Source organism: Carassius auratus, chromosome 29 (genome assembly GCF_003368295.1).
Source record: "Carassius auratus strain Wakin chromosome 29, ASM336829v1, whole genome shotgun sequence".
Lineage (NCBI taxonomy): Eukaryota > Metazoa > Chordata > Actinopteri > Cypriniformes > Cyprinidae > Carassius > Carassius auratus.
The window spans coordinates 3,868,557-3,892,068 of record NC_039271.1 but is presented as its reverse complement, the minus strand read 5'-3'; the positions used below and the strand labels follow the sequence as shown (position 1 = coordinate 3,892,068).

At 37.2% G+C, this 23,512-nt stretch overlaps 2 protein-coding genes across 12 annotated transcripts in view; both read left to right on the top strand.

Annotated features, from left to right (window-relative positions):
* Window positions 1-10,608, top strand: part of LOC113047887 (pleckstrin homology domain-containing family A member 5) — a 133,602-nt gene extending 122,994 nt beyond the window's left edge. For 4 of the 7 annotated variants that reach the window (XM_026209249.1, XM_026209244.1, XM_026209243.1 and 1 more), the window contains 9 exons: window positions 689-732; window positions 888-1,022; window positions 3,228-3,351; window positions 3,445-3,560; window positions 4,415-4,618; window positions 4,954-5,085; window positions 5,800-5,945; window positions 6,038-6,174; window positions 9,685-10,608. In XM_026209249.1, coding sequence (XP_026065034.1) covers window positions 689-732; window positions 888-1,022; window positions 3,228-3,351; window positions 3,445-3,560; window positions 4,415-4,618; window positions 4,954-5,085; window positions 5,800-5,945; window positions 6,038-6,174; window positions 9,685-9,821 — 1,175 coding nt within the window. In that variant the 3' untranslated portion in view covers window positions 9,822-10,608. Of the gene's footprint in view, window positions 1-688; window positions 733-887; window positions 1,023-3,227; window positions 3,352-3,444; window positions 3,561-4,414; window positions 4,619-4,953; window positions 5,086-5,799; window positions 5,946-6,037; window positions 6,175-8,253; window positions 8,377-9,684 lie in introns of all 7 variants that reach the window. The other 3 variants (XM_026209251.1, XM_026209250.1, XM_026209247.1) reach the window with 2 other exon arrangements.
* A 2,054-nt stretch (window positions 10,609-12,662) lies between these two features.
* LOC113047886 (zinc finger protein AEBP2) lies at window positions 12,663-23,249 on the top strand. Of its 5 annotated transcripts, none has more exons than XM_026209238.1 (8): window positions 12,664-13,221; window positions 17,119-17,335; window positions 17,510-17,617; window positions 18,298-18,490; window positions 18,570-18,694; window positions 18,822-18,889; window positions 21,579-21,692; window positions 22,383-23,249. In XM_026209238.1, exons 1-8 carry the CDS (start codon window positions 12,797-12,799, stop codon window positions 22,393-22,395), a joined length of 1,263 nt encoding a protein of 420 aa, XP_026065023.1. In that variant the 5' UTR covers window positions 12,664-12,796; the 3' UTR covers window positions 22,396-23,249. The 5 variants fall into 5 exon arrangements, with proteins under 5 accessions (XP_026065026.1, XP_026065023.1, XP_026065024.1 ...); XM_026209239.1 differs by having other exon boundaries at window positions 12,665-13,221; window positions 17,119-17,329; XM_026209240.1 differs by having other exon boundaries at window positions 12,665-13,221; window positions 18,298-18,484.
* The last annotated feature ends 263 nt before the right edge of the window (window positions 23,250-23,512 follow it).

Here is a 23,512-nt window from a genome sequence, read left to right as displayed (position 1 = left end):
AATTATTTTTTAATTATTGTACTCTTTTATATTTTTTTCATTCATTGTTCTTTATATTAATTATACCACAAAGCATAAATTATATATTTTTACATTTAAATTGTATAATTCTGTTTTTATATTAATACTTATTGTTTATATATATATATTGTTTAAGATTTATTTAAAAATATACTTTTCTTTATGAAAACTACTGTAATTTGCAGTAATAAAATAAAACTATACATTTTAAAACATTTATCCAGTTAACATAAATGTTCATATATTATGCAAGATTTAGTTTAAAATTATTACATTTTTATTACATTTTTTTTACAGTAATTTACAGTAACAACCGTTTTTATCAGTATTATTTTAGTATTAATTATGCTATTATTCAGTATATTTTATAGTATCTAATAGTGTTTTGAATTAGCCTTTTCCTTTAAATTTTGAAAGTTAAATTTAATTTATCTTTTGTAATTTTATTAGTATTTTTTTCTATTTCAGTTCAGCTTTAGTTTTAGTAATTTTCATTATTCAGCTTAAATTTGTTTCATTTCAATTAGTTAGCCAAGACAACATTTCTAATTTTCATTTAGGTTGTTATTTATATATTATTTCTGCTTTATATCAATGAACCATCGTTTTAATTTTAGTAAACACTAGTTGCATGAAGTGTTTCACTCTTCTTCTTCTGTATTTTTAGGTTTTCCTGGTGCAAACCCCCTGTCAAACCTGCATAAAAGTGAAGTAAGTGATTATTCCACACATCATGAGGATAATCATTGTCTAATTGTCACACACACACACACACACACACACACACTAACGATCCTCAGGACACCTGTACTGTGCTGCTTTGGTTGGTTGGTTGTTGCCCGTGTGCCGTTGTGTGCGCTGTGTAGGAGTCAGACTCAGTGCCTCCTCGTCCTCCTCTCCCGTACTCGTATGAGGGGGGAGACCGGCCGCCTCACGCCCCCCGCACAACCCCTCACCGGCCCGAGGACCGCAAGGCCGCCCAGCGCAACGGTGCCCACAGCGTAAGACGCAGCTGTGAACCCCATCCCATTTAACCCATCGCCATCACTTCAGAAGCCCAACATTAGTTTTGCTTTTAGATTTAGATGCATATTTCTGCCATTCTGCGATGACATGCCTTAGCTGAAAACACATCTGCTTTGTGTTGATTCCCCATTATCTCTGCCTCATCAGGAGATAATCAACCATTTCTGTCTGATTTCTGTCTGAAATTTTTATAGCATTTTTAATGACTACCCATAAATCATTTAAAGGGGTCATATAATGCTACATGCACTCTTACAAGTCGTTTGAACTGAAATTTGTGTTGGCAGTGTGTGTACACAACCACCTTGTAATGATAAAAATCCACCAAGTGTTTTATCTGTAATCTCTTTTAATGTTTTCCCCTTTCTCAAATCGAGCCGTCTGACTGTGTGACGTCACACGGCCGGAGGCCCCGCCCACGATTGTTTGATTGACAGGAGCATTTCAGCACAGACTTGACTTGTGTCTTACCTCAGAGTTTTGTTGTTGGATGTAATAATGAACACAGCAGTAGTCATTTACTCCCGAAATCCGAGCGACTGAAATCGCAGAGGATTAACTTACGTTTAGAGAATTGAAAGAATTGCACCCTTGATCTACTTAATTGCGTTTATGTTCGCGCTAATCCTTCATGATCCAGCCTCCAGCAGTGAGTATAATGTATTTAAATGAATCATTGAAAATCGCCTTTCCTAATAATGTGCTAATTAGCAAGTTTCACTATGAATGTGGCCAAAGTAAACAGTCTCTCAGAGAGCAGATCTGAAGAAAGGGGCGGAGTCAGCAGAGCTCATTAGCATTAAAGGAGAATCCCACAAACCAGCGTGTTTTGAAAAGAACTGTTTTTGACAGGGTAAAATTCATATTTTACACTACTATTGAGAAATTTTAAACAAACTATGTAACACACTTTTCATTAAGACCCTAATGTATCATATCAACTTGTGGAAAATGGGCATTATATGACCCCTTTAACATAAAAAACGATTTCTGACGGATTCAAATTAATTTTTACTGAAATTTTTGTATTTATATATATATATTTTTTTTTTATTTCTTATGGTGCGCTCACACCAGATGTGAATGAGGGATTGAACATGAGTGATTTACATGTTAAGTCGCGAATAGAAAGGCGCGAATAGAAAGGCGCGAATAGAAAGACGCGAATGAAGCGGCGCGAAAGACGCGATTCACGAGAATGACGCGAATTGTTAATTTACCCAAAACAAATTATATTTTATATTTTACCACTAAAGAGACGTCAGAGCCAGCGGCAAATGTCATAAGGACTAGACGAGTCGAGATTGCTCTCATCGGTAGCATGAGAACTGAAACCCCGCTGATCGTCTCCGAAATCATCTAAACATTTTTAAATAGGCGCTGTCTCTATAAATAAACCGCATATTTGGGTTTAAAACAACTACATGCCGCCTGAAATAAAAACAGAACTCAACCAATCAGAAGCCTCTCCCATGAAGCGAATTCGCGCACCCAACTACGAGCGAATAGCTCAATTTATTCGCACAAGTCGCGTCTGGTGTGAACGCACAGTTAGGCTATAAATTAGCACTTTTATATTATTTGATAATTTTTTTACTGATCACCTATGCATTATTTAGCATCAGAAACTATTTGACTGATTTTTTTTTTTTTTCAAAATTAAATGGAGAAACCATTAAAAATTTCTAAATGAAACAAATCAATTGAAATATTGAAATATTAAATGGTATAAATGATGTATCTGCATTATATCAGCCACCAACTCTTGAAAGACCAGCTTTTTAAGGAATATTTCACCCCCAAAAAGCCATTTCTGTCATCATTTACCCATCCTTATGTCATCGCTATCTTATATGGTGCTATTGTTTCCTGAGTAATGAAGAAATAGTTCATCGTTTTCATTTTAGGCCGAATATTGACACTATTTCAGTTATATTGGTTTTTATTCAAGTGCTTTTTGCTTTTTAACCCTTTTTTGTTTTTATCCTAACATTCATCGTTGAGTGCTCCCTGTATAATATTCGGTTTGTATCTCATCCTTGGTGAGGCTTAGTTTTTTTTTAATAGCATTTTTTGTTTTTAATTTGTAATTCGTGATCCTAACCTTCACGTAATGCCGGCAGAATCAGCAGGTCTTGTACAGTAAATCATGTGTAAATATGTGAAATCTCTGCTCTCAGGGGCCCGACTACAGACTGTATAAGAGCGAGCCGGAGCTCACCACGGTAGCTGAAGTCGACGAGAGCAACGGCGAAGACAAATCTGAGCAGACGGCAGAGAAAGAGTCGCCCGGTGTCACCAAAGGTGCCTGAAAAACATCTATACATTATGCATACATATCATTTAGAGTCTTAAAGGCCTTCCTGCTGATCTCTGATCTCTGTCTGTGTCTGTCAGGTGTAGTTTACACCGTCGGCATGGTCAGTCCCAGGAATAAATCACCCATGCCTGAATCGTCCACCATCGCCTCTTATGTCACCTTGAGAAAGAGCAAGAAACCTGATCCCAGAACAGTAAGTCTGGGGTTTATAAGGAACAATGTGGATTGTGTTTAACAAACGAGTGCCTTGCTGTGCATAGCATGGTGCTGGTTGGTTACATACTGCTTAGGTTTGGCTTAGCGTACATAAATAAACATTTGAAACAATAATATACCGCGCTGGTGACGTGACTTAAGCATGCAGTGATCATCTAAGAAATAAAATGTTCTTCTTGCATTTTAAATAAATGTTTATGAATTAATCTGCATATTCATATGTGCATAATATATGAATATACATATAATTGCATTTTTATAGTAAATAGTTACTTTTTTATACTAGTAATTGTATAATAATTTTGTATTAATATTTTGTGTTAATATATAAAAATGTATATTATGATTATATTAATTCAAAAATATTTGTCCAATTTATATGTGTGTATATATATTACATATTATTAAACATATATTGAATTACATTATATCATATATATGTATATGTATTTACTATAATATTTTATATTAACATATCTTAAATTAAATATATTAGTATTATATTTTATGCATATAATATTAATATAAATACTATGTTTTATATGCTAATTTTATATTTGTGTATATATGTATATATATATATATATGTGTGTGTGTGTGTGTGTGTGTGTGTGTGTGTGTGTATATATATATGTGTGTGTATATATGTGTATATGTATGTGTATATATGTGTGTGTGTGTATATATATATATATATATATATATATGTGTGTGTGTGTATGTATGTGTATATATATGTGTGTGTGTGTGTGTGTGTGTGTTTTTAGTATTTTATATTAGTATTTAATATGTATGTATTTGTTTATGCATATATAATATATGTATGTTTAGTCCCAGCCGCAGGACCGTCCTCACAGTGCGGTGGAGCACATGATTGGCGCAGCAGAGGTGGGCCGAACACGCATGAGCGTCGAGGAGCAGATGGAGCGAATCAGGAGGCACCAGCAGGGGGCGATACGTGAACGGAGGAGAGAGGACGGATCGCTGTCCCGAAGCCTCTCCTTCACTAAAGACAACCCCTACTACACCCTACAGGTACTGTACCTGTGCTGCAGAGGAGGTGGACTCGCTAGTAGAGTTTAAATAATCACAAATGCAATCAGTTTTGTGGAGCTGTCATTTCTGCATTTTAAACATGAGGTATGTTCTGATTGGCCGGGATCTTGTTGCCTGAGTGCATGTTAGTTGAGTGTTATCATCTGATGTTTGTAAATGCTCGGCCACATGAGTGAACAAGCTGGAATACATCAACAATAGATGTCGTATTCCCATCATGCATCTGGCCCTGTACTCTGTTTTCCGGCCATCTGTGAACATCTCCAGCGTCTCTTGCTCATTGCTTCATCTTCTGTGTGCGTTTGTCCCCTCAGATGCGTAAGAAGAGCCCGGCGATCTCTCCAGATGAGCTGGACGACCGCAGAGACACCAAACCGACCCATGCAGAAAAAAACTGCAAGAATACTGAAGATCTGGAATCTGGAAATGCCAACCTGGAGAAGAAGGTGTGTATATAATATGGAGATTAATCAATTACACTGGTGGATATTAAATTACTATTATACATTTTTATAAGTGCATGTTTTAATTAAACCCTTATCCATTAATAATGACTGGACAACTCATGGAAAAGGCATTCATTGTTCAAAGTCCCTGGAAATGCAGCATGTCTACTACAGTTTGGTTTGGGTTATTATAGTTAATTAAAACCTGAGCGTAAAAAATAAATGTCATTCCAGCTAGATGCTGATGAGACATTTCTTATTTTTATTTAATTTAAACTTGATTTACTAAAATTACTCAAACGGAAATAAATGCCAAAAAAGAAAACTATATGGACATATTTAAGAAAAAAAATCATTACTAAAACTGTAAAATTTAAATGCTAAATGCTAAATTTATATCCTATTTCAAGCTATGAATAGAAACTTAGTGATAATAAAATTACACTGCCAACATGTTAACATAAATGTAAGAAAAAAAATATTAAAAGTTAATAATTAATTATTAATTCTTGTTTTTGTATGCTCATTCATATTAATGTGTGCGTATTGGTATCAAGAATATCATTGGTACTGGTCTCATGAACACCCTTACATTTCATTTATTTTTAATTTCGAATCATTATATTATGTGATCATACATCTAAATATCCCTCACTAGGGAGCAGTGAGCACTCTATAGGGTCCCTGATGTAGGGTGTTTGTGTCTGTGCTCAGGAGAGAGCGCTCCTGTCCCGATCGGCCTCTGTTAAAGAGTATCTCCTGAAGTGCGCGGGGCCAAAACCAGTGCTGAACAGGGACCAGACAGAGCCCAGATGTGTGAGTCCACTGGAGTACCGCAGGACCCTGGCCACTCAGAACAGGTACGAATCACTGCACACTGATCTGGACACACACACACACACACGTGTCGCTTCAGAACGGAGGATAGAGCGCTCTGTGCTGTGTGTGTCAGCTTACAGACGGCCCTCATGGTACGCGTGGGCACTGAGGAAGACGAGGAGGAGGAGGAGGATGAAGAGAAGCCCTCCAGTCAACAGCAGGACGTGTCTTATGAGCTGACCAACAGCAAACACGGCACGCTGACGTCAGGTGAAGATGAGCGCTCCAGATACACTCCATTAACCTGCGTTCAAAACCTTCTCCCCCTTCAAACCCTAAACCTGTTGTGCATTTGTGTTTTATAACTTCTCAGCAGATTCCAGTGAATCATATGTTAATTCATATATTCAATTATATATATATACCGTATTTTTCGGACTATAAGTCGCACCTTAAGTCGCAAGTTGCATCAGTCTAAAAATACGTCATGATGAGGAAAAAAACATATAAGTCGCACTGGACTATAAGTTGCATTTATTTAGAACCAAGAAAAAACATTACCGTCTCCAGCCACCAGAGGGCGCTCTATGTGTTGAGTATAGACTACAGGAGAACTGAGCAGCATAGAGCGCCCTCTGGCGGCTGGAGACGGTAATGTTTTCTCTTGGTTCATTTCTCTTAGTTCATGTCAAATTAATTTTGATAAATAAGTCGCACCTGACTATAAGTCGCAGGACCAGCCAAACTATGAAAAAAAGTGTGACTTATAGTCCGGAAAATACGGTATATTAAATATGCCTTAATATATAGTGAAATACCTCTATAGTTACAACCTCGACTCATTTATGTTTAAAATTCTGCTGTATGTTAATACCACTAACACTAAATTGTTTAATTTGCTATTAGTGAATAATGCATTACTTTGCATATGTATTGATTTATATTAGGGATGCACCTATACTGCGCTCCTGTACTTGTACTCATTAAAATAGCAAGAGCCGAAGCCACACAGCATGTGAACAGTGCAGTTTTCAGGTGAACAACAGAGAGCAGAATGAAGTTATTAGAGATTACGGATGTCTGTGAAGTACATGCATGTAATGCATATGATATTAAACATTCAGTATTCATGCCTGTATAGCTGATGAGCGCGAGCTGAAAAGCAAAGCATGCAGGATTGAGCATGCAATCTCTGTGTAGTTCAGTCAGATTAAGATTAAGTTTATTTATATACATTATTGACCATACTGTACGATTACAATGCAAATGTGTGCACGTGCTGGGCATGTTTTGGCTTGTTGACGTTAATTGCATTATATGAGTCACTTTGGAATATAAGTCATAGCACATTTCAGATGATAAAAAAACATGACTTATGTTTCAGAAAATATGTTCATCACTGTTAGTAGATTTGTGTAGAGGCTAACCGGTAATTCCTTTCATTATTGCAGGAAAACGGCTTGTGATTACAAGTACAGAGCCTCTAATGCTGTTAACTTAAAGATGAAGCACCATAGAGCAAAAACATGAGCAGTGAGAGTAGCTCAAGCTTGGAGAATACATTTTAATTGACATAAGTGTGAAAATAACTGAAGGAAATATCCATTTGTTTAATAAACTAAGACAACTAACATACATATGCTTTTGCTTTCTGTACCTGGTATTTTTATTACAAATGAAATAAGTATCCGTATCGACCTCGTTCTGAAAAAAGTGGAATGGGTGCATCCCTACTTGAAATGTTAATTTATAAAATAAAGTATTTATAAATTACCTATATATTAATTTATATACGTATTCATTTAAATAGCTATATGTGACCCTGGACCATAAAACTTTATAAAAACTTAGCGTCAATTTTATATAAGATTTCCATTGATGTATGGTTTATTAGGATCAGACAATATTTGGCCGAGAGACAACTATTTGAAAATCTAGAATCTGAGGGTGCAAAAAAATCTAAATATTGATAAAATCATTATCCAAATGAATTCTTAGCAATGAAAATTACTAATCAAAACTTATTTTTTTATATATATATTTTCGGGTTGAAAATGTCCATAATATCTTCATGGAACATGATCTTCATATCCTAATGATTTTTGGCATAAAAGAAACATCTAGACTGCTTTTGTGCTCCAGGGTCACATATGATTATGACTTGCATATTAAATTATGATTCACTAAAAAGAATCGGTTCAAAGGAGTCTTTTGAATGTCATTAGACTCTTTCAGTTCTTTTAAAAACAGAGGCGTTTCTGGATAAGAAGTCTTGATTCAGTGTCCTGCTTGAACATGTGTGTGTGATTAACCATGTCTGTCTGTCTGCATGCGCTGTGGGGTTTGCAGTGAACAGTCTGTCGACTCCGCCCCAATCTCCAAGCTCCTCCTCCTCTCCCCCTCCTCCGCCCTCCCCCCCACAGCTGACGGACGGATCGCACTTCATGTGTGTGTGAGAGGAGAGACGGACGAGTAAGACACACACATCAGACGTCACTGCGTTGTGTTTGTAATGACTCTCCAGCGTTTCATGCCAGCTTACAGGAGGCGTTTTCTGAAGGGTTTAACTGCATCATAAATACAAGTGTGTGTGTGTGTGTGTGTGTGTGTGTGTGTGTGTGTGTGTGTGTGTGTGTGTGATCTGTCTGTTCTCAGAGGAAAATGAAGGATCGTCTCAAATGAAGCAGTAATTAGCTTTCCAACTAGAGTTCATTAGCTTCATAGAGTCTCAGTGAGCATAAAGCTTCTCTAATTAACAGTGCAATTAAGAGTTATTCAGACATCACTGCACATGACAACACGCTCACACACACAGATACAGTATATACATATGCTGATATTTCTATCGACAATATAAAGAGTTATGATTTGTATTACTTGCATGAACACATGCCTTTAAATTGATGTTCTGTGGAACGGAGCGTTTTGCATTTTTATTGATTTATTTTTTGTCAGCAAGTGAAGCAAATTAAATAAAAATGCTATTTGTGTTACTTGATGAAAACAGCTCGGGTGCTGTGATGTAGATGCAACAATTCATGCATTATTTCACTTCCAGAATGTCTTCTTTAATGCATCGAGATCACAGAGAAATGCCCGAGTCATGTTTGTCTCCAAAATCAAAAGAAAAACATGAGTTATATTGTTGCATCACGAAAAAGCTTTTGGGAGCAATTACAATTTTTTTTTTTATTATTATTACAATTTTTTTTACAATTTAGAACAAATACTTTTTTTTTTTTTTTTTGCATAATGAAATGTATATGTTGCTTCATAAAAATGCTTTTGGGTGCAATTATTATTATTTTCTATTTTATTTTTTTTATTACAATTTAGAACAATGTATTACCCTTTTCTTCTTTTTTTTTTTTTTTTTTGCATTATGAAATTATAGTTTCCTCTAAACTAAGTCATGAAAATCACCCATTTGGATGCCATTTTTAAAATTAAAATTAGCATGAATAACAGTATAATTAAATTCAGTATTCAACAAATGCTAGCATAGTTTATTTTTATATTTTAATGTACTTTCATTTAAATTAAAATAATGCATCTTTTAATTATAGTCATCAGATTTTTTATTTTATGTTTTTTGCATTTCAGTAACAAGATTGTGTAGGAAATGTGCTTAATTTCCTGGAAATTAATGTGCATATATATATATATTATATATAATCTTTTTTTTTTTTTTTTTTTCTTTCTTTGAGTTGTATTTAGATATTAACATGTAAATATATCTTAAATATAAGTGTGTAAAATGTTGTTGTTCTGTGTGTCCAGCAGCCCCTCCACCCACATCAGTGAAGCATGTGAGAGGACGTCCCACCGTGAGCCACACACATCATCATCATCATCATGAGACAGACAGGAAGTGCCGCCCATCAGCTGACCGACACACAGCGACGTCCAGGCCTTAGTTCACACGATTCATTTATAGTGCTTATTTATATTCCTATTGTTCCCTTTTGTTTTCTGTAGACCCCAGAGTTGAGTTGTGTTTGATTGGAGGTGCTATTAAACTCTCTCTGATGTACATTACAGCACCCAGACTCTCTCTCTCAACAGGAAGTGGAGCGTAAAGCCCACTTATTTAATTCGGACTGCCGAGGGTTGTGTTCATCGTTTGCTTGTTTTTATATGGATTTTAATCAGTCGCTCCCGGTTTTATCTATTGTTGGTCGACGCGATTTTTAGTACTCATATCTTTTGCACTGTACGACACCCATCGTTGCTTTTTTGATATCAGAGGATTTATGTATAAACGATGTACAACTATAAACTTTCAATAAGGTGCCACCGTACTGCTGCCGAAGGACAGGATTTGTAAATGATCTGTATGTTGGATAGTCCACAATAGCCACCACACTGTTTCCCGACACACTCATGAATGTTCCAGCTTATGTTTTATTTTTCTATGGCTGAGAGATATTTAAGTAGAGAGACGAGTACAGCGTATTACCATTTTAAGAAGAGTATTTCAGAGGTTTGAGGAGCAAGCGTTTATAACGGTTGATAAAGCAATAAGCAGGGTTTGGTGTTCAACTTTGATGTATAAACTGTAAAGTTCATGATGTATATACTGTACACCATTCTATGAGCAGAGCAGACACACAGAAGAGGTTATGTATCAGAGTCAATATGCAAATGTTCATATTTCATCTGTTTTATATCATGTGAAATAAATGTTGATGTTCTTATACAGTATATTCAAAAAGCTTTTGATTCCTTTTTTTCCATCTGATTACTGGAGAGTGTGTGTGTGTGTGGGTGGGCGTACATGTGTAGTCAATCAAAATGAGGGTGTGTGTGTGTGTGTGTGTGTATATATATATATATATATATATATATATATATATATATATATATATATATACACACACGATAAGTTTGATAAGCAAGTTTTTTTTTATTTTAAACAAATATAATGTACACAAACATATACTTTATTTGTATTAAATTTATATAGAATATGCATTTTTGTTAACTTAAAATTTTAATTAAAAAATATATAATTTTATATAACAAAATTAGAAACCAAAAATTCTAAGTAATTTTTACTTTTAAGTAAAAAAAAATATATATATTATACTGTTATAAAGCACTTTAAGTGTATACAGTGTGCAAGTGTTAGCATTTTAATTCACTTAAAAATAATTGTATTAATATTGTAAAGAACATATGTTAAAATGTATAAAATTATATATAAACTATATATTTTCTATATGCATTTTGATTAACTTAAAATTATTTTTAAAAATACAAATTATTTTATAATAAAAGAAAAACAATAGTACAATTTACTTTAGGTATCATTTTGTTATTAATACATGTTTAGGACAAGAACATTATATATATATATATATATATATATATATATATATATATATATGTGTGTGTGTGTGTGTGTGTGTGTGTGTGTGTGTGTGTGTGTGTGTGTGTGTGTGTATGTATATAAACACGCTTCTAACTTTAATAATTGTAAAGTTTTCATCTATGTTGGCTATAATGCATTCCTCTTGCGATTTTGATATTTATTCAAATAAACTGTCAAAACATCTGTAAAATTGTTATTTTCACTACTGTAAATGGGCTCACACCATTGATTTACTATAAAGAGAACATGTATAGATCAGTGTTCATATTTGTTTTAATAAACATCAAAAATCTAAAAGGTGTGCATTATAGATGACACCTGGATTTATGACCCATTTGAGTCATTCTCTTCAAATGCTGTTGAAGTTAGAAACGTGTACCAATGTATGCAATGTAACTTTAGTGACGGTCCCTAAATTTGACAACAAGATAGATACTGTCAAGTATTCAAATGTGAGCAGTATTTACATTCTTTTACATTTTGTCACCATCTGCTGGTTTGATGAACACAGTGAAGATCATAGAGACCGGAAACTGACGCCATCTAGTGCTGTTTTCCAGGAAGAGACGATTTAAAGGCCAGAAAGGCTCATCTGACTCATTTATATTTTCAGTTTTGAACTAGATTCGTGTGATATCGGGGTAAATAATGAGTCTGGAAACCCCCCACCTGAGACACACGAGAAAAGCTGCAGAGAAAACTTTCTGATAACAGAAAAACACGTAGGATGCACTTCCGCTGCAGTTTCTGCTTATTAACCGATTTTATTTATTATACATATCAATAAAACTGTGCTATAAAGACGATTTTGTTTTAAATTAACATTGCCAAATATTTCTACAAACATTTTAATTAAATGTCACGTGGTGTGTAACTACAAAATAACATTTCCATTTTTTTTTAATTTTTTTTTTTTACAAATATGTTATGTCGTATTTAACAAGTAGAATCACTTTATTTATGGTGCTTTAGGAAAGAATAATAATAATAATAATACATGTTTGTATTACGATTTCGAGTCTTTTAATAAACGTTTTTACACTTTTTGATGTAATTATATCAACACCTGTTTTCGAGTATGAATTAGTACATTTTTAGTTTTTTAATCCAGCCAGAAACTTTCCCAAATAACTAAGGAATTTCGTATTTGCAGCTCAATATATCTTTATTGTGTTGTATAACGATATAATTCCTGTATTTTACTTCTTAAAGAGGTGTAAATAAATTAATATTAAATTAGTTTGAAATTAAGGCCTCCTTATGAATGAACACAGGTGAGATTACCGTGTCATTTTGATATTTCGCTTTTGTAATGGAAACTTTTCGGCTTTATCATGTATATTTAGGGTTGCGAGCACGTGGAGGCATTCATAATAAGCGCTGACGTCACGCTCGCTCCTCCCCGCGCGCCCCCGATCAGCCGTTCCACGATCCGTCCGCTCGCTGAAAGTCTCCGCGTTTCACCCGTTTCACCGTCGCTTAAACCCGACCAGACCGCGCGCACACGAGCGGAACCCGATGGCTTCGACGACTTCTGACGGTTCCGAGCAAGAGTCGCCGAACCCGAGCGAACAAAGCGGCGACGGGAGCGAGTCAGGCCTGCGCGCCGCCGATCCGGAACCGGCCGTTAAGATGGACGGAGCGGAGACGGACGAGAAGCCCAACGGACACGAGTCTACAGAACAAAGCCCGGAGGAAGCCACGCGGGGAGACGGCGGCAACGACGAGACCGAGGTGGAGCCGGAGAAAGAGCCGCAGAAGAGCCCCGGCAGCGCGGACGGGACGACGGAGCGGATGAAGAGAGAACAAAGAGAGGAGGAGAGCGCGCCCTCACCGGCGGAGAAAAACAGCAGCGGCGGCGGAATGAAGAGGCGTGCGAGTCTGGAGATGATGAGCTTATCGTCGGACGGAGAGCCGCTTAGCCGCATGGACTCCGAGGACAGGTGCGTGTGCTGCCTCAGATACTTCACCGATACTTCACCGATATAATCCGACGTTTAATATCAGCTCTGTTGATTAATGACGCGTTTATGTTCTGTTTTTATGAACACACAACTCTCGCGCGCGACAAATGTGCAGACTAAGCCCACAACAAAGATCATTCAGATCAGAAAATACTATATCAATGGCAGAAATAACAACAATATTACCAGCAATAATTCCTGTAATATTCATGAGGCAAGTTGTATAGTTTTATGGTCATTTGTTTACTGTTGACTTAGTTATTTTTGGCAAAAATAAGTGAAACAAAATAATATATTCTGCCACTACCTGGTAATAATAATATTAATAATGCTATTATTATTAATTAATATTATTATATTATTAATATTAATAATTAGTTTAGTCAAAAAGCACAAATTAAATTAATATCTGTTTTGTGAATGCATGGTTTAACCATTATAAAATATATATATATTCATAAGGCGTATATTGTTTAGTGTTAATGTAACTTATTTACTATTAGTAATGTTGTCAAAAGCAGACATCAGTCATATGAGATCAGTTCTGCACACATGTGGTCTAACCACAAAGTAAAAATATATATATATATATATCTATACATAATATTCATAAGACGTAAGTCTTATGGTCATTCATGTACTGTTGATTATTTTGTCAAAAAGAAGAAATCGATATCTGTAATGAAAGTAAATGGTACATGTACAAAAAAATCAATATTCATAAAGCATATTCTTGTGGTCATTTATTTACTGTTCACTTGTCAAAAAGCAGAACTTAAAATCTGTTCTGCTTTGTTGTTGGGCACTTGCGTTTGTCATAATGCAATGTTTAAAAAAATATAAGCTATATTTCTGACCCATGAGATAATTTACTTCACATGTAAATAACGTTCACAAGTCCTTTTCTTTAGAAACCCATCAATTGTGTCAAAAGCAGACATAAAACCATTACGATTGGTTTTGCACATCAAACACTTGAACATCAGTATACATTTGTATTGGTGATGAAATAACATCGATCTGTTTTTAGTGTTTATAGCACAACAATCCCAGGTGTATTTTAACTTCAAGTCTAATTTGAACTGTTGTCCCTTCAATAACTATTCAATCCAGAGTAATTCTGTACCATAAAACTCATTTAAATGTGTTTGCCAATGAAAAACAAGAACTCTTTGAACAGTAACTTTCATTGTACGAAAGGAAGATCTAGTGAAAGAGAGCGTTGTAGCTTATACGAGTATTTTATCTATCAGGATGAAGCACAGGCACAGCAGTTGTTGGCCCGAGAAGTTGATGACTGCCGGTTTTTGCCTTATCAAATGGAGCGCTTTGCTTTGATCTGGTTTTACGTCATCCGGCCCGCTCGAACCCGTGAGACCTTTCATCTTATGGGTGTGTCGGTGCATGTGTTTTATGGCGCTTTCTGACGAGGTGCTTGATATCATCATCTGCCTTTATCATGCCAGGGCGCCTCTTTTAATATTATTGGTCTTGGATTCCTCATCGTCTGTCGTGCTGTAGACATCCTGGCTCGCAGCACATGGGAAATCTCCATAGATTATCCGCAGGCACAATGGAACGAATTCACGGTGAACACATTATATAGGTCAGCTCTGCTCGGATGGGGATCCCTTGCAGCTTTGAGGAGCTTTCACTGGGAATAAAGCTCTTAAAATCTGAGTGGAGGCCCTGAGCCCTGCTGTTCGGGCAGCTGGAGGGATTCAATCTAACTGTTGTATGACCCAGACCACACGACAACTGGTGGATGAGACAAGACGTGCCTTTATAGCACAGCTCAGGTCTCATTTAGAAATGTTCAGATCCACAAGTAGGTTATTCAGCAGAAGCAGGCGCAGATGTTATATATTCCCAAAGAGATAGTTCACCCAAAAAATCGTTTACTTAACCTAGATGAGTTTCTTTCTTCTGTTGAACACAAAAGATGTAGGTAACCAAAGAGTTAATGGTAGCTATTGACTTCCATAGTATGTCTTTGCAAACTATGCTACCATCAACTCTTTGGTAACCAGTATTCTTCAGAATATAATCTTTTGTATTCAACAGAAGAAAGAAGCTCACACAGGTGTGAAACGACATGAGGGTGAGTAAATGACAGAATTTCCATTTTTGGGTTAACTAACTATCCCTTTAAATGGCAATATTTGACCGCTGGCAGAATTTTCTGTGGTTTTATAACCAGTGTCTAATGTGAACACATCTGATTGGGTATTGCATTCATGCACTCAACAGATATGTGTGCAATTGGTTACAATGCTGCAAAAGCAAAGAAATATTTGATTGGACGAGATCTAAATCTAATGATGCAATTGACACTTCATTCAATTTCAGCTTTATCGCAAGAGTCCTAATACATTTAGTTTAATTGAACAGACATTAGTGCCTCATTATCTTCAGTTTGGGGAGGGGGAATTTTATGTTTATTAATTTTCAATCTTGATAACAAATAATTTAGATAATTAGTTAAAATGTCAATGAGCATATAGTTTCAGGTAAAAGTAGTTTTGTGGATCACAAAAGTTGTTGTTGGGTGAAATGCTTGCATCATTTGTTGCTTCGCATGAGGAACCAATCTAAATTTATATTGCATAATCTAAAAAATTTTATTAACATAAAAATTATTAATAGGTTTGATTCTGAAGCCAAACAGCAGGTGTTCCAGCTTGAATATGTGAAAGTGCACTTGAGTTTTAAGGGGAACTCCACTGGATGGGACGTTTGAGTCAAAGCAGGTGTTAATTGTCTGTCGTCTTCAGTCAGTTTTGACCGTTTTGAAATGAAATCTCTCAAACACATTCATAACGTCTAAGGGCTCCTGTGCGTCAGCCTGCAGGACCAAGAAACCCAGTTTGCCCTGCTTCTAATTTCAGATAAAACAAAACAACAACAAAAATGGTTTTAGTAAGGTGTCAGAATTTCAAAATGCATGTGCAAAATATTAAGTAACTCCGTTAATGTATACAAGTCTCAAATATTAATGCATTAAATGTTGGTATTTAGCATCACCACTATTACTATTGCTCATACTTCTTGTTATTGATTTGAATAAGTCCCTAATGCTAAATCTTAGGCTAGTTTACGTGCATTCTTCAGATATTTTTTTTCAGCATCGAATCACTGCTGTACCTGTGGGTTTTGCAGCTGTCAACACTGTATCACTTCATCAGTAGTCAGACTGGCAGTTGGAGTTTGTCTTTGTGATTACCCAGCATCCTGTTCTCTGGCACATCCTGGGATTTAGCGTCAGTTGTGGGCAGTGAAGTCTGAAAGGAACCAACAGATGGAAGTGTGTGCGAGCCCCTCCTCTCCCCTCAGGAGCCATGCAGTCACATTCACTGGAGTTCATGGTGTTTTACTGTGGTAGTTTACCGCTGTTCTCTCCCACACTCAAAAGATCATTATTACTGCACCACGGTTAGGTGGTCGTCCCACTGCACAGGCCTCGTTTACCATTCACAAAGACTCATGAGTGTTAACATGGGTGCTGCATTGCAGGTTTTACCACAAAAAAGATTCAAGAAAGTTTCTTTAATAGTCATTCTACTCAATCAATCGCCCCTTATTGCTTATCAACGCCACAGCCTGTCATTTCTAATCTCATTATGTCCGTCATTCTTTCTAGTTTCAGTTTTGTGCACATAGATGATATTTTAAGTGGATAACCACTACTACAGTGAGATTTAATCCAGAAAACATTGTTAAAAAGGCAATGTTTCCACTTAAAGAAATTACTCCTAGTACTTTCGACATCCAAATATCAACACATCCACAAACACACATTGGTGCTCCTCTAAACTTAATAGATTTCTGAAAGACATTTGGTTTTCTTTGTATTAAATCATTGTTTGTGTGTTTCAGTATCAGCAGCACTCTCATGGACATGGAGAGCATTGATTCCAGCGGTCGTTCTACCCCAGCTATGATGAACGGTCACGGCGGGGCGTCTTCCTCCTCCGCTAAAGGCTCATCTTACCCCTGCTGCTGGGATCAGTGCCACATGCTGTTCAACAGCAGCCCGGACCTGGCCGAACACATCCGTGGAGTGCACGTGGACGGACAGCGCGGCGGGGTCAGTGTGTGTAAATGCTTGTTTTATATACCCCAAAAACATGTTAAATGTGGCATTGCGGCAGAAGGAAACAAATATTTTTAAAGCAAAGCATTTTACCAAAAATAGTTGGCATGTTTGAAATTATTTCTGAGACGTGTGTAGAGTGAAATTCTTACATTGCTCACTGTTTGCACGCAGGTTTTCGTGTGTCTTTGGAAAGGCTGTAAGGTGTATAACACACCGTCCACCAGTCAGAGCTGGCTCCAGAGACACATGCTCTCTCACAGCGGAGACAAACCATTCAAGGTCAGCCTCTTTGCACACATGCACAGATACTTGCAAAAAATCGATCTAGTTTTTGGTTTTAGTTTGTATTGGTTAGTTATAATTGATTTAATTACAATAGTTTTTTAGTTGTTTATTTTAGCTTCTGTTTTATTAAATTGTATTTTAAATGCATTTTATTATCCGAGCATTCTAAACTACTACTACTTTTTCAAACTTACAGCTTGTTAACACCATTTTAAATATTCAGACTACAATACTTTATTATTTGTTTCAATGTTTCATTGTTTTATTTGTTATATTAAGTCTCTATTTTTTGTTGTATTGTAGTAAAGATTTTATTAGTGTTGTTATTATCTTTTTTTTATTCTTTAAATACAGAAATGCTTTTCACACTTCAGGTCACATTTCAGCAAAATATCTAAATTAGGAATAAAATTGCATTCAATAAATTAATCCTGTCTTTTATCCATTTAGATTTACATTTTTAGTAAGTATGAGTTCATACTGTTAAACAAGTGTAACCTTGGCTGCATTTTTGTGTTTATGTGGGAACTTTGTCATCACGGCTAGACAATTAAAACACTGTCCCCAGGACTCATTCTGTAATTAGAACCCAGTGTTGCCAAGAGTTCAAGTGAGGTTTATTTATTTATTTATTTTCTCTGTTATTACTCTGACTGATGTCTGTCTCTTTGAAGTGTGTGGTGGGTGGTTGCAATGCCACCTTTGCCTCCCAGGGGGGGCTAGCGCGCCACGTGCCGACCCACTTCAGCTCCCAGAATTCCTCCAAACTCTCAAGCCAGAGCAAGGTGAAGGAAGATTCGCCTTCCAAAGCAGGCATCAACAAACGGAAGAAACTTAAGCACAAACGGCGGAGGTCATTGCGTGAGTGTTAGTGGAATTTCGATCCATGTTTAATTCTGGGTTCAAAACTCTTGCTCTTTAATTCCAATCCATTTCCTCCCACCAGCACGACCTCACGACTTCTTTGATGCTCAGACCATGGATGCAATCCGTCATCGCGCCATCTGCCTCAATCTAGCGACTCATATTGAGAGCCAAGGCAAAGGCCACAGCGTTGTGTTTCACAGTACGGTGGGTACAACACTTAATCTACTGAAGTCAGACTTCATTGAACCACAAGCACACAGCCAGTATACAGCATGCATTTAACCTAAAACGAGATCTCACGCATTCCTTCTCACCGTGTGTAATTGAGCAGGTGATCGCCAGGCGGAAGGAGGATTCTGGGAAAGTGAAGGTCCTGCTTCATTGGATGCCAGAGGACATGTGAGTATATGAAGGTGTACTGCTCACCTCAGTGCCCTGCACTAAATGTCAGCCGTTCATGTGAGTCACGGGCCACTCGGGCGGCCTTACACACTGATGATTCAAACACACATACATGACTTGATATATGACACAGGCTGATGGTTCTGAGGCTCCTTAAGTCACATTAACTGCCTCAAAAACACATGCAGACTGATCTATAGCTGACTGTGGAGATCTTATTAATCCCAAAGGAGAAGTTTTTCCCTCAAGCGTGTCTGTGTCCTGCTGTGCAGAGAGATGCATGTGAGCACTGTGCAGAAAGTAGGGCTAGTATATTCTGCACTATGCAGAATAGAAAATATATATATGAAATTTAGTGGACGCTTTCATCCGAAGCAACTAACAAAATATGGACAATGGAAGCAATCAAAATCAACAAAAAAGCAATGATATGCAAGTGTTTTTACAAGTCTCAGTTAGCTTAATGCATTCTCTCATAGGTAAAATGCCCATCATATGCACGTTTCTGAATTTTGCCGAAATGTAACTTTTTTTGCCTACTGTTTTATGAATACTATACCACTATATTTCACACATTTTTCGCCTACTATATATTAAGGAAGTATGCATATTTGGACAATATTATACTACATTTATCAGATGACCTGTATTAAATTGCTACTCAGTTCTCATCCCATTATTAACAGTCGTTTTGTATAAAAACATCGCCATTCTGATCAAATAATGAGGGACAAAAGACACTGTAGTTGATGCGTTTCTAGGTAGGGATGCACGATATTGGATTTTGGCCGATATTCGATATGCCGATATTTTCAAAATAATTTTGGCCGATACCGATATATATACAAATTTTTTTGCCTGATATATTTAAACTTTAATTTTACTGAAGAGAAATCCATGTATCTCTTCTATACTGATTCTACCATAAATGTATTATTTTACAAATATAGACAGACATTCACACCTGAAAAACAGGTCAATTATTTCACTTGGAGAATATCGGTTTGGCTCATCGGCAGAAATATTCATATCGGCCGATACCGATGATGGTCATTTTAAGCTTTTATCGGCCGATACCGATGTTGTGCCGATATTATCGTGCATCCCTATTTCTAGGGTTTCATTCATCACACTTGAATTAAAAGTTACATTTTAACACATTGCATCGTGGGATACTGTATCGGACCCAGTGTGCTCTGTAAACATGAGATTTTGGCTAGCCAAGTGTTGGTCACTGGGGAATTTCATGCTTACAGAAACTTTCTTGTTTTAGATAATGGCAGCTAATGTGCCAACAGGCCATTTCTCCCCAATTTCACACACTTTTTGTCTCTCGATCACGTTTCTCTTCTTGCTGTCTCGCTAAATCCATTTTTTTTTTCTCTTATGTTGTCTTAAGTGCTTTTTCCCCCCTCACCTGAGCATTCAGATTCAGATCAATTCCCAGGTCTATGTGGTAAATGTCCACATTAATGTCAGATTGAACGGATTGAAGAGCGCTGGCCTGCGTCAAACACCACCCATCTGGAAACAAACTTGCTTTTCATTGAAGTCTGTCCAAGATAAAAACCTTTTAAAGGTTATCCACTTGTTCTCAATATTTCCATGGCTTAGACGAGAGGCCTTTGAACACGTTACTCGTAACCGTCCACAGATTTCCACTCTAATTTTGCCACTTTGTGAGCTGCTTTCTTTAATCTTTATGTGCAATTTAAACTACTTTTATGGTTAATGAGCCTTGCTGCTAACTGTACTGTTCAATTTATATTTGCACTGCAGCTACAATGGTCCATGTGGTGATAATTGATGCACTTGCATACCTGTACACTTGGACAAACCTGTGCATGTGCACGCTGCTATTCAATCTGAGCCAGAGCAATGTTTGTCAGCTCAGCGACGGCGCTAAAGAAGTTGCCGTCTCGCGAGACGTTTAAAATGGATTTCTGGGTCACCACAACAAGCCCGAGCCAAAAAAGGCTCCTCTGTGGAGAGGAAAAAAGGAAAACGTTTGTAATAATCTCATTGTGGAATGCATGTTTGGAGGAGACGGAGGCTGTGTGTTTCTGGACCGGCAAATGCTAATATTTATATGTAGTGTATAGTTTTAAGCTATGATTGGAATTAAGAACATGCATACTAGTGTATTTTTCTGTAAGTACTGTAATTGATCAAAATATTGCAGTGTATTGTACCTTTATTGAACCCTACACTGTATAGTATTCATGCTATGTGAGGCATCATTTTAGACCAGGATTCTTACTCAAATGCAATCAATGATTAAATTGCAGGCATTATGATCAAATTAAATCAAGATGTTGTTAATCGTGGTTAAAATGTATCATAAGTTAATTACATTAGAATTTGACAGCCTAGGTCATAGCTTTCTGGGACATCCTATGCAATGTGTTCTGGTTCTATTCTGCACATTCTGACAGAATTAGTTTGTTGAGTGCATAGCATTATAGTATATTCATATTTTGACATTCTATAGTATACTAAGCTTATGTAGTATGCTAAATCTAACAATGCAGCGTGCTTGGCGTCTACAAAATATGGGACATTGTGCATCGTATATTCTCATTTTGACATACTGAAAAATTGCATATTACGTACAAAATGCATGCTGCATGCTTTCCTGAATGCACTGTCAAAAAATGACATTTCTTTGTCTTTCTGATGTGCACAGACTTCCAGACGCCTGGGTCAGCGAGAGCGACCGTCCCCAGCTGAAGACCAAAGTGGTCCACCTCTCCCAGCTTCCTCAGGACACGGCAGTTCTGTTGGACCCCAACATCTACAGGTGATCTACATTAGCAGCTCTCTCGAACTTTACCCGTAGCGTTCAGAGCACAGGAGCCGTCGACGACTTCCATGTTCTGGCCAACAGGAGCCACTGCTTTCCTGTTAAAGACTCTTTATGATCTTCTCCAGCAGATGGCGCTAGCGTCACTGTAACCCATCACTGGGCTCTCCCCAAACACACAAAGCTCAAGGGGTGGGGGGGGGGATCAATAACCCTGGATATGAGAGGAGACGTTAATTAATCAAAGCTGATGATACAATCCGCCCGGGTCACAGATACTTTAAAGTCACCTTTGACCTTCTCCCACAGATGTAAATGACGATTCCAGGATTGTTTCCCTCGTTAGAATCACTATTAATCAATCGTAGTACATCAGTTGTTTGCAGTAGGAGTTTGTTTACCCAGACTCCCGCACTGGTGTGGAATGTGATGTTTCTGAGCATGTGGTCAAGACGAACACTTTGTGGGAGAAGCGCATGTATTCATGCATGTTAAAGACAGCATGGATGTCTTCAGCTCCCCATGCAGCGGTTAATAACAGGACAGATGCTCGTCATGCTCTAATGAGCATCTTTATCCATTGTTTTGCCGTTTGTGATGCAGAAATGCAATCAGAAATGACATGGTTCTAGTGCATTTGTGTATGTGTGTGTGTGTCGTACTAAAGCAGGTTCTGCTTGTTTTCAGGATGTTTTTCTAGAAGACTGGGTGGGGAGGGCAGCTTCTGTCAGCGCCTGCTGACGTACCCAAACCGAAGTGGACGCGCGGATCTTTTGAGATGGGAGCTCTTTTCCCTTTGCTTTTTTCCCCTCCACTTGTTCCTCTTTTTTTTAATGCTCCGAGTCTGCCAAAGCATGCAGTGAATTTTTAATGTGTGTTTTTATCCCTTGAAGAGAAAAAAAAAAAAAGGCAGAAAATTGGGAACTCTCGTCGGTGCTGGACTTTTAACTGTCTGGGAGGATGTGTTGTATGTACACCACGGTTTTGATTTTCCTTCCCTGCATCCTCAACTCTGCTGATTATCTGAATTTTTTTTTTCGTCGAGAAAAAGTGCCCATGTAAATATTCCAGGAGATCTGTAATATATTTTTGTACTGTGGAAAATATACTGTACTGTAGATAGATGTAATAAGCCACTAGCTGACAGAAAACATAATTGTACAGATTGTGATAGCTAGTAGTTTTGGATGATGTGAATGCTCCCATAGACGGTTTGGCGTGCTTTTAGTAATACGTTTTTTTTTTTGTTTTGTTTTCTGAACACATGCACAGACTCTTATAACTGCTGCTCCACCTACTGATGATGATGATGGGATGTTATTGTCCTCCCGCGTGCGCCTTGTGTGCGTTCTGCTCAAGCCAAGGAGTGTCTAGACATCTCAACGTAATGGTGCTAAAGCTAACACTAGCGTTCAAGCTAATGCACATAGGAGACCTGTAGGATCAATAATGATGGTGCTTCTTAGATCATGTACTTAATAATAATAATAATTCCCTCTTCCCCGTGCTTCTAGATCATACTTCTGTCTTTGTAGTAAAGTTGAAAGTTGTATCATATGTGTTTGTTTGCTTGTTTGTTTGAATCCTCAGGTTTGGCTCTAGTTGTGTTTCTCACACAGGACTGTTGTTTATTAGCAGCGAGGAGGCCCGGGGCATCTGGGATTGTTTTATTGGGGCAGATTTGCAAGCGTTGAGGCGGAGGCCGTCTGCCAGGACCTTTAGCTCGTGCCCGCCCAATATGACTTTCTGGTTACGCCAACACCTGACCGTGTGTTTTTTGAGTTTATTCTCTAATTCTCATCTATTGTCGCACTTGG

Bases quoted from the DNA above. Each gene is read 5' to 3' on its own strand.
- LOC113047886 (XM_026209238.1), top strand. From the start codon at position 12,797: ATGGCTTCGACGACTTCTGACGGTTCCGAGCAAGAGTCGCCGAACCCG. The intron at 13,222-17,118 runs GTGCGTGTGCTG...TGTGTGTTTCAG, and splicing joins CGCATGGACTCCGAGGACAG to TATCAGCAGCACTCTCATGG. The intron at 18,491-18,569 runs GTTAGTGGAATT...TCCTCCCACCAG, and splicing joins GCGGAGGTCATTGCGTGAGT to CACGACCTCACGACTTCTTT.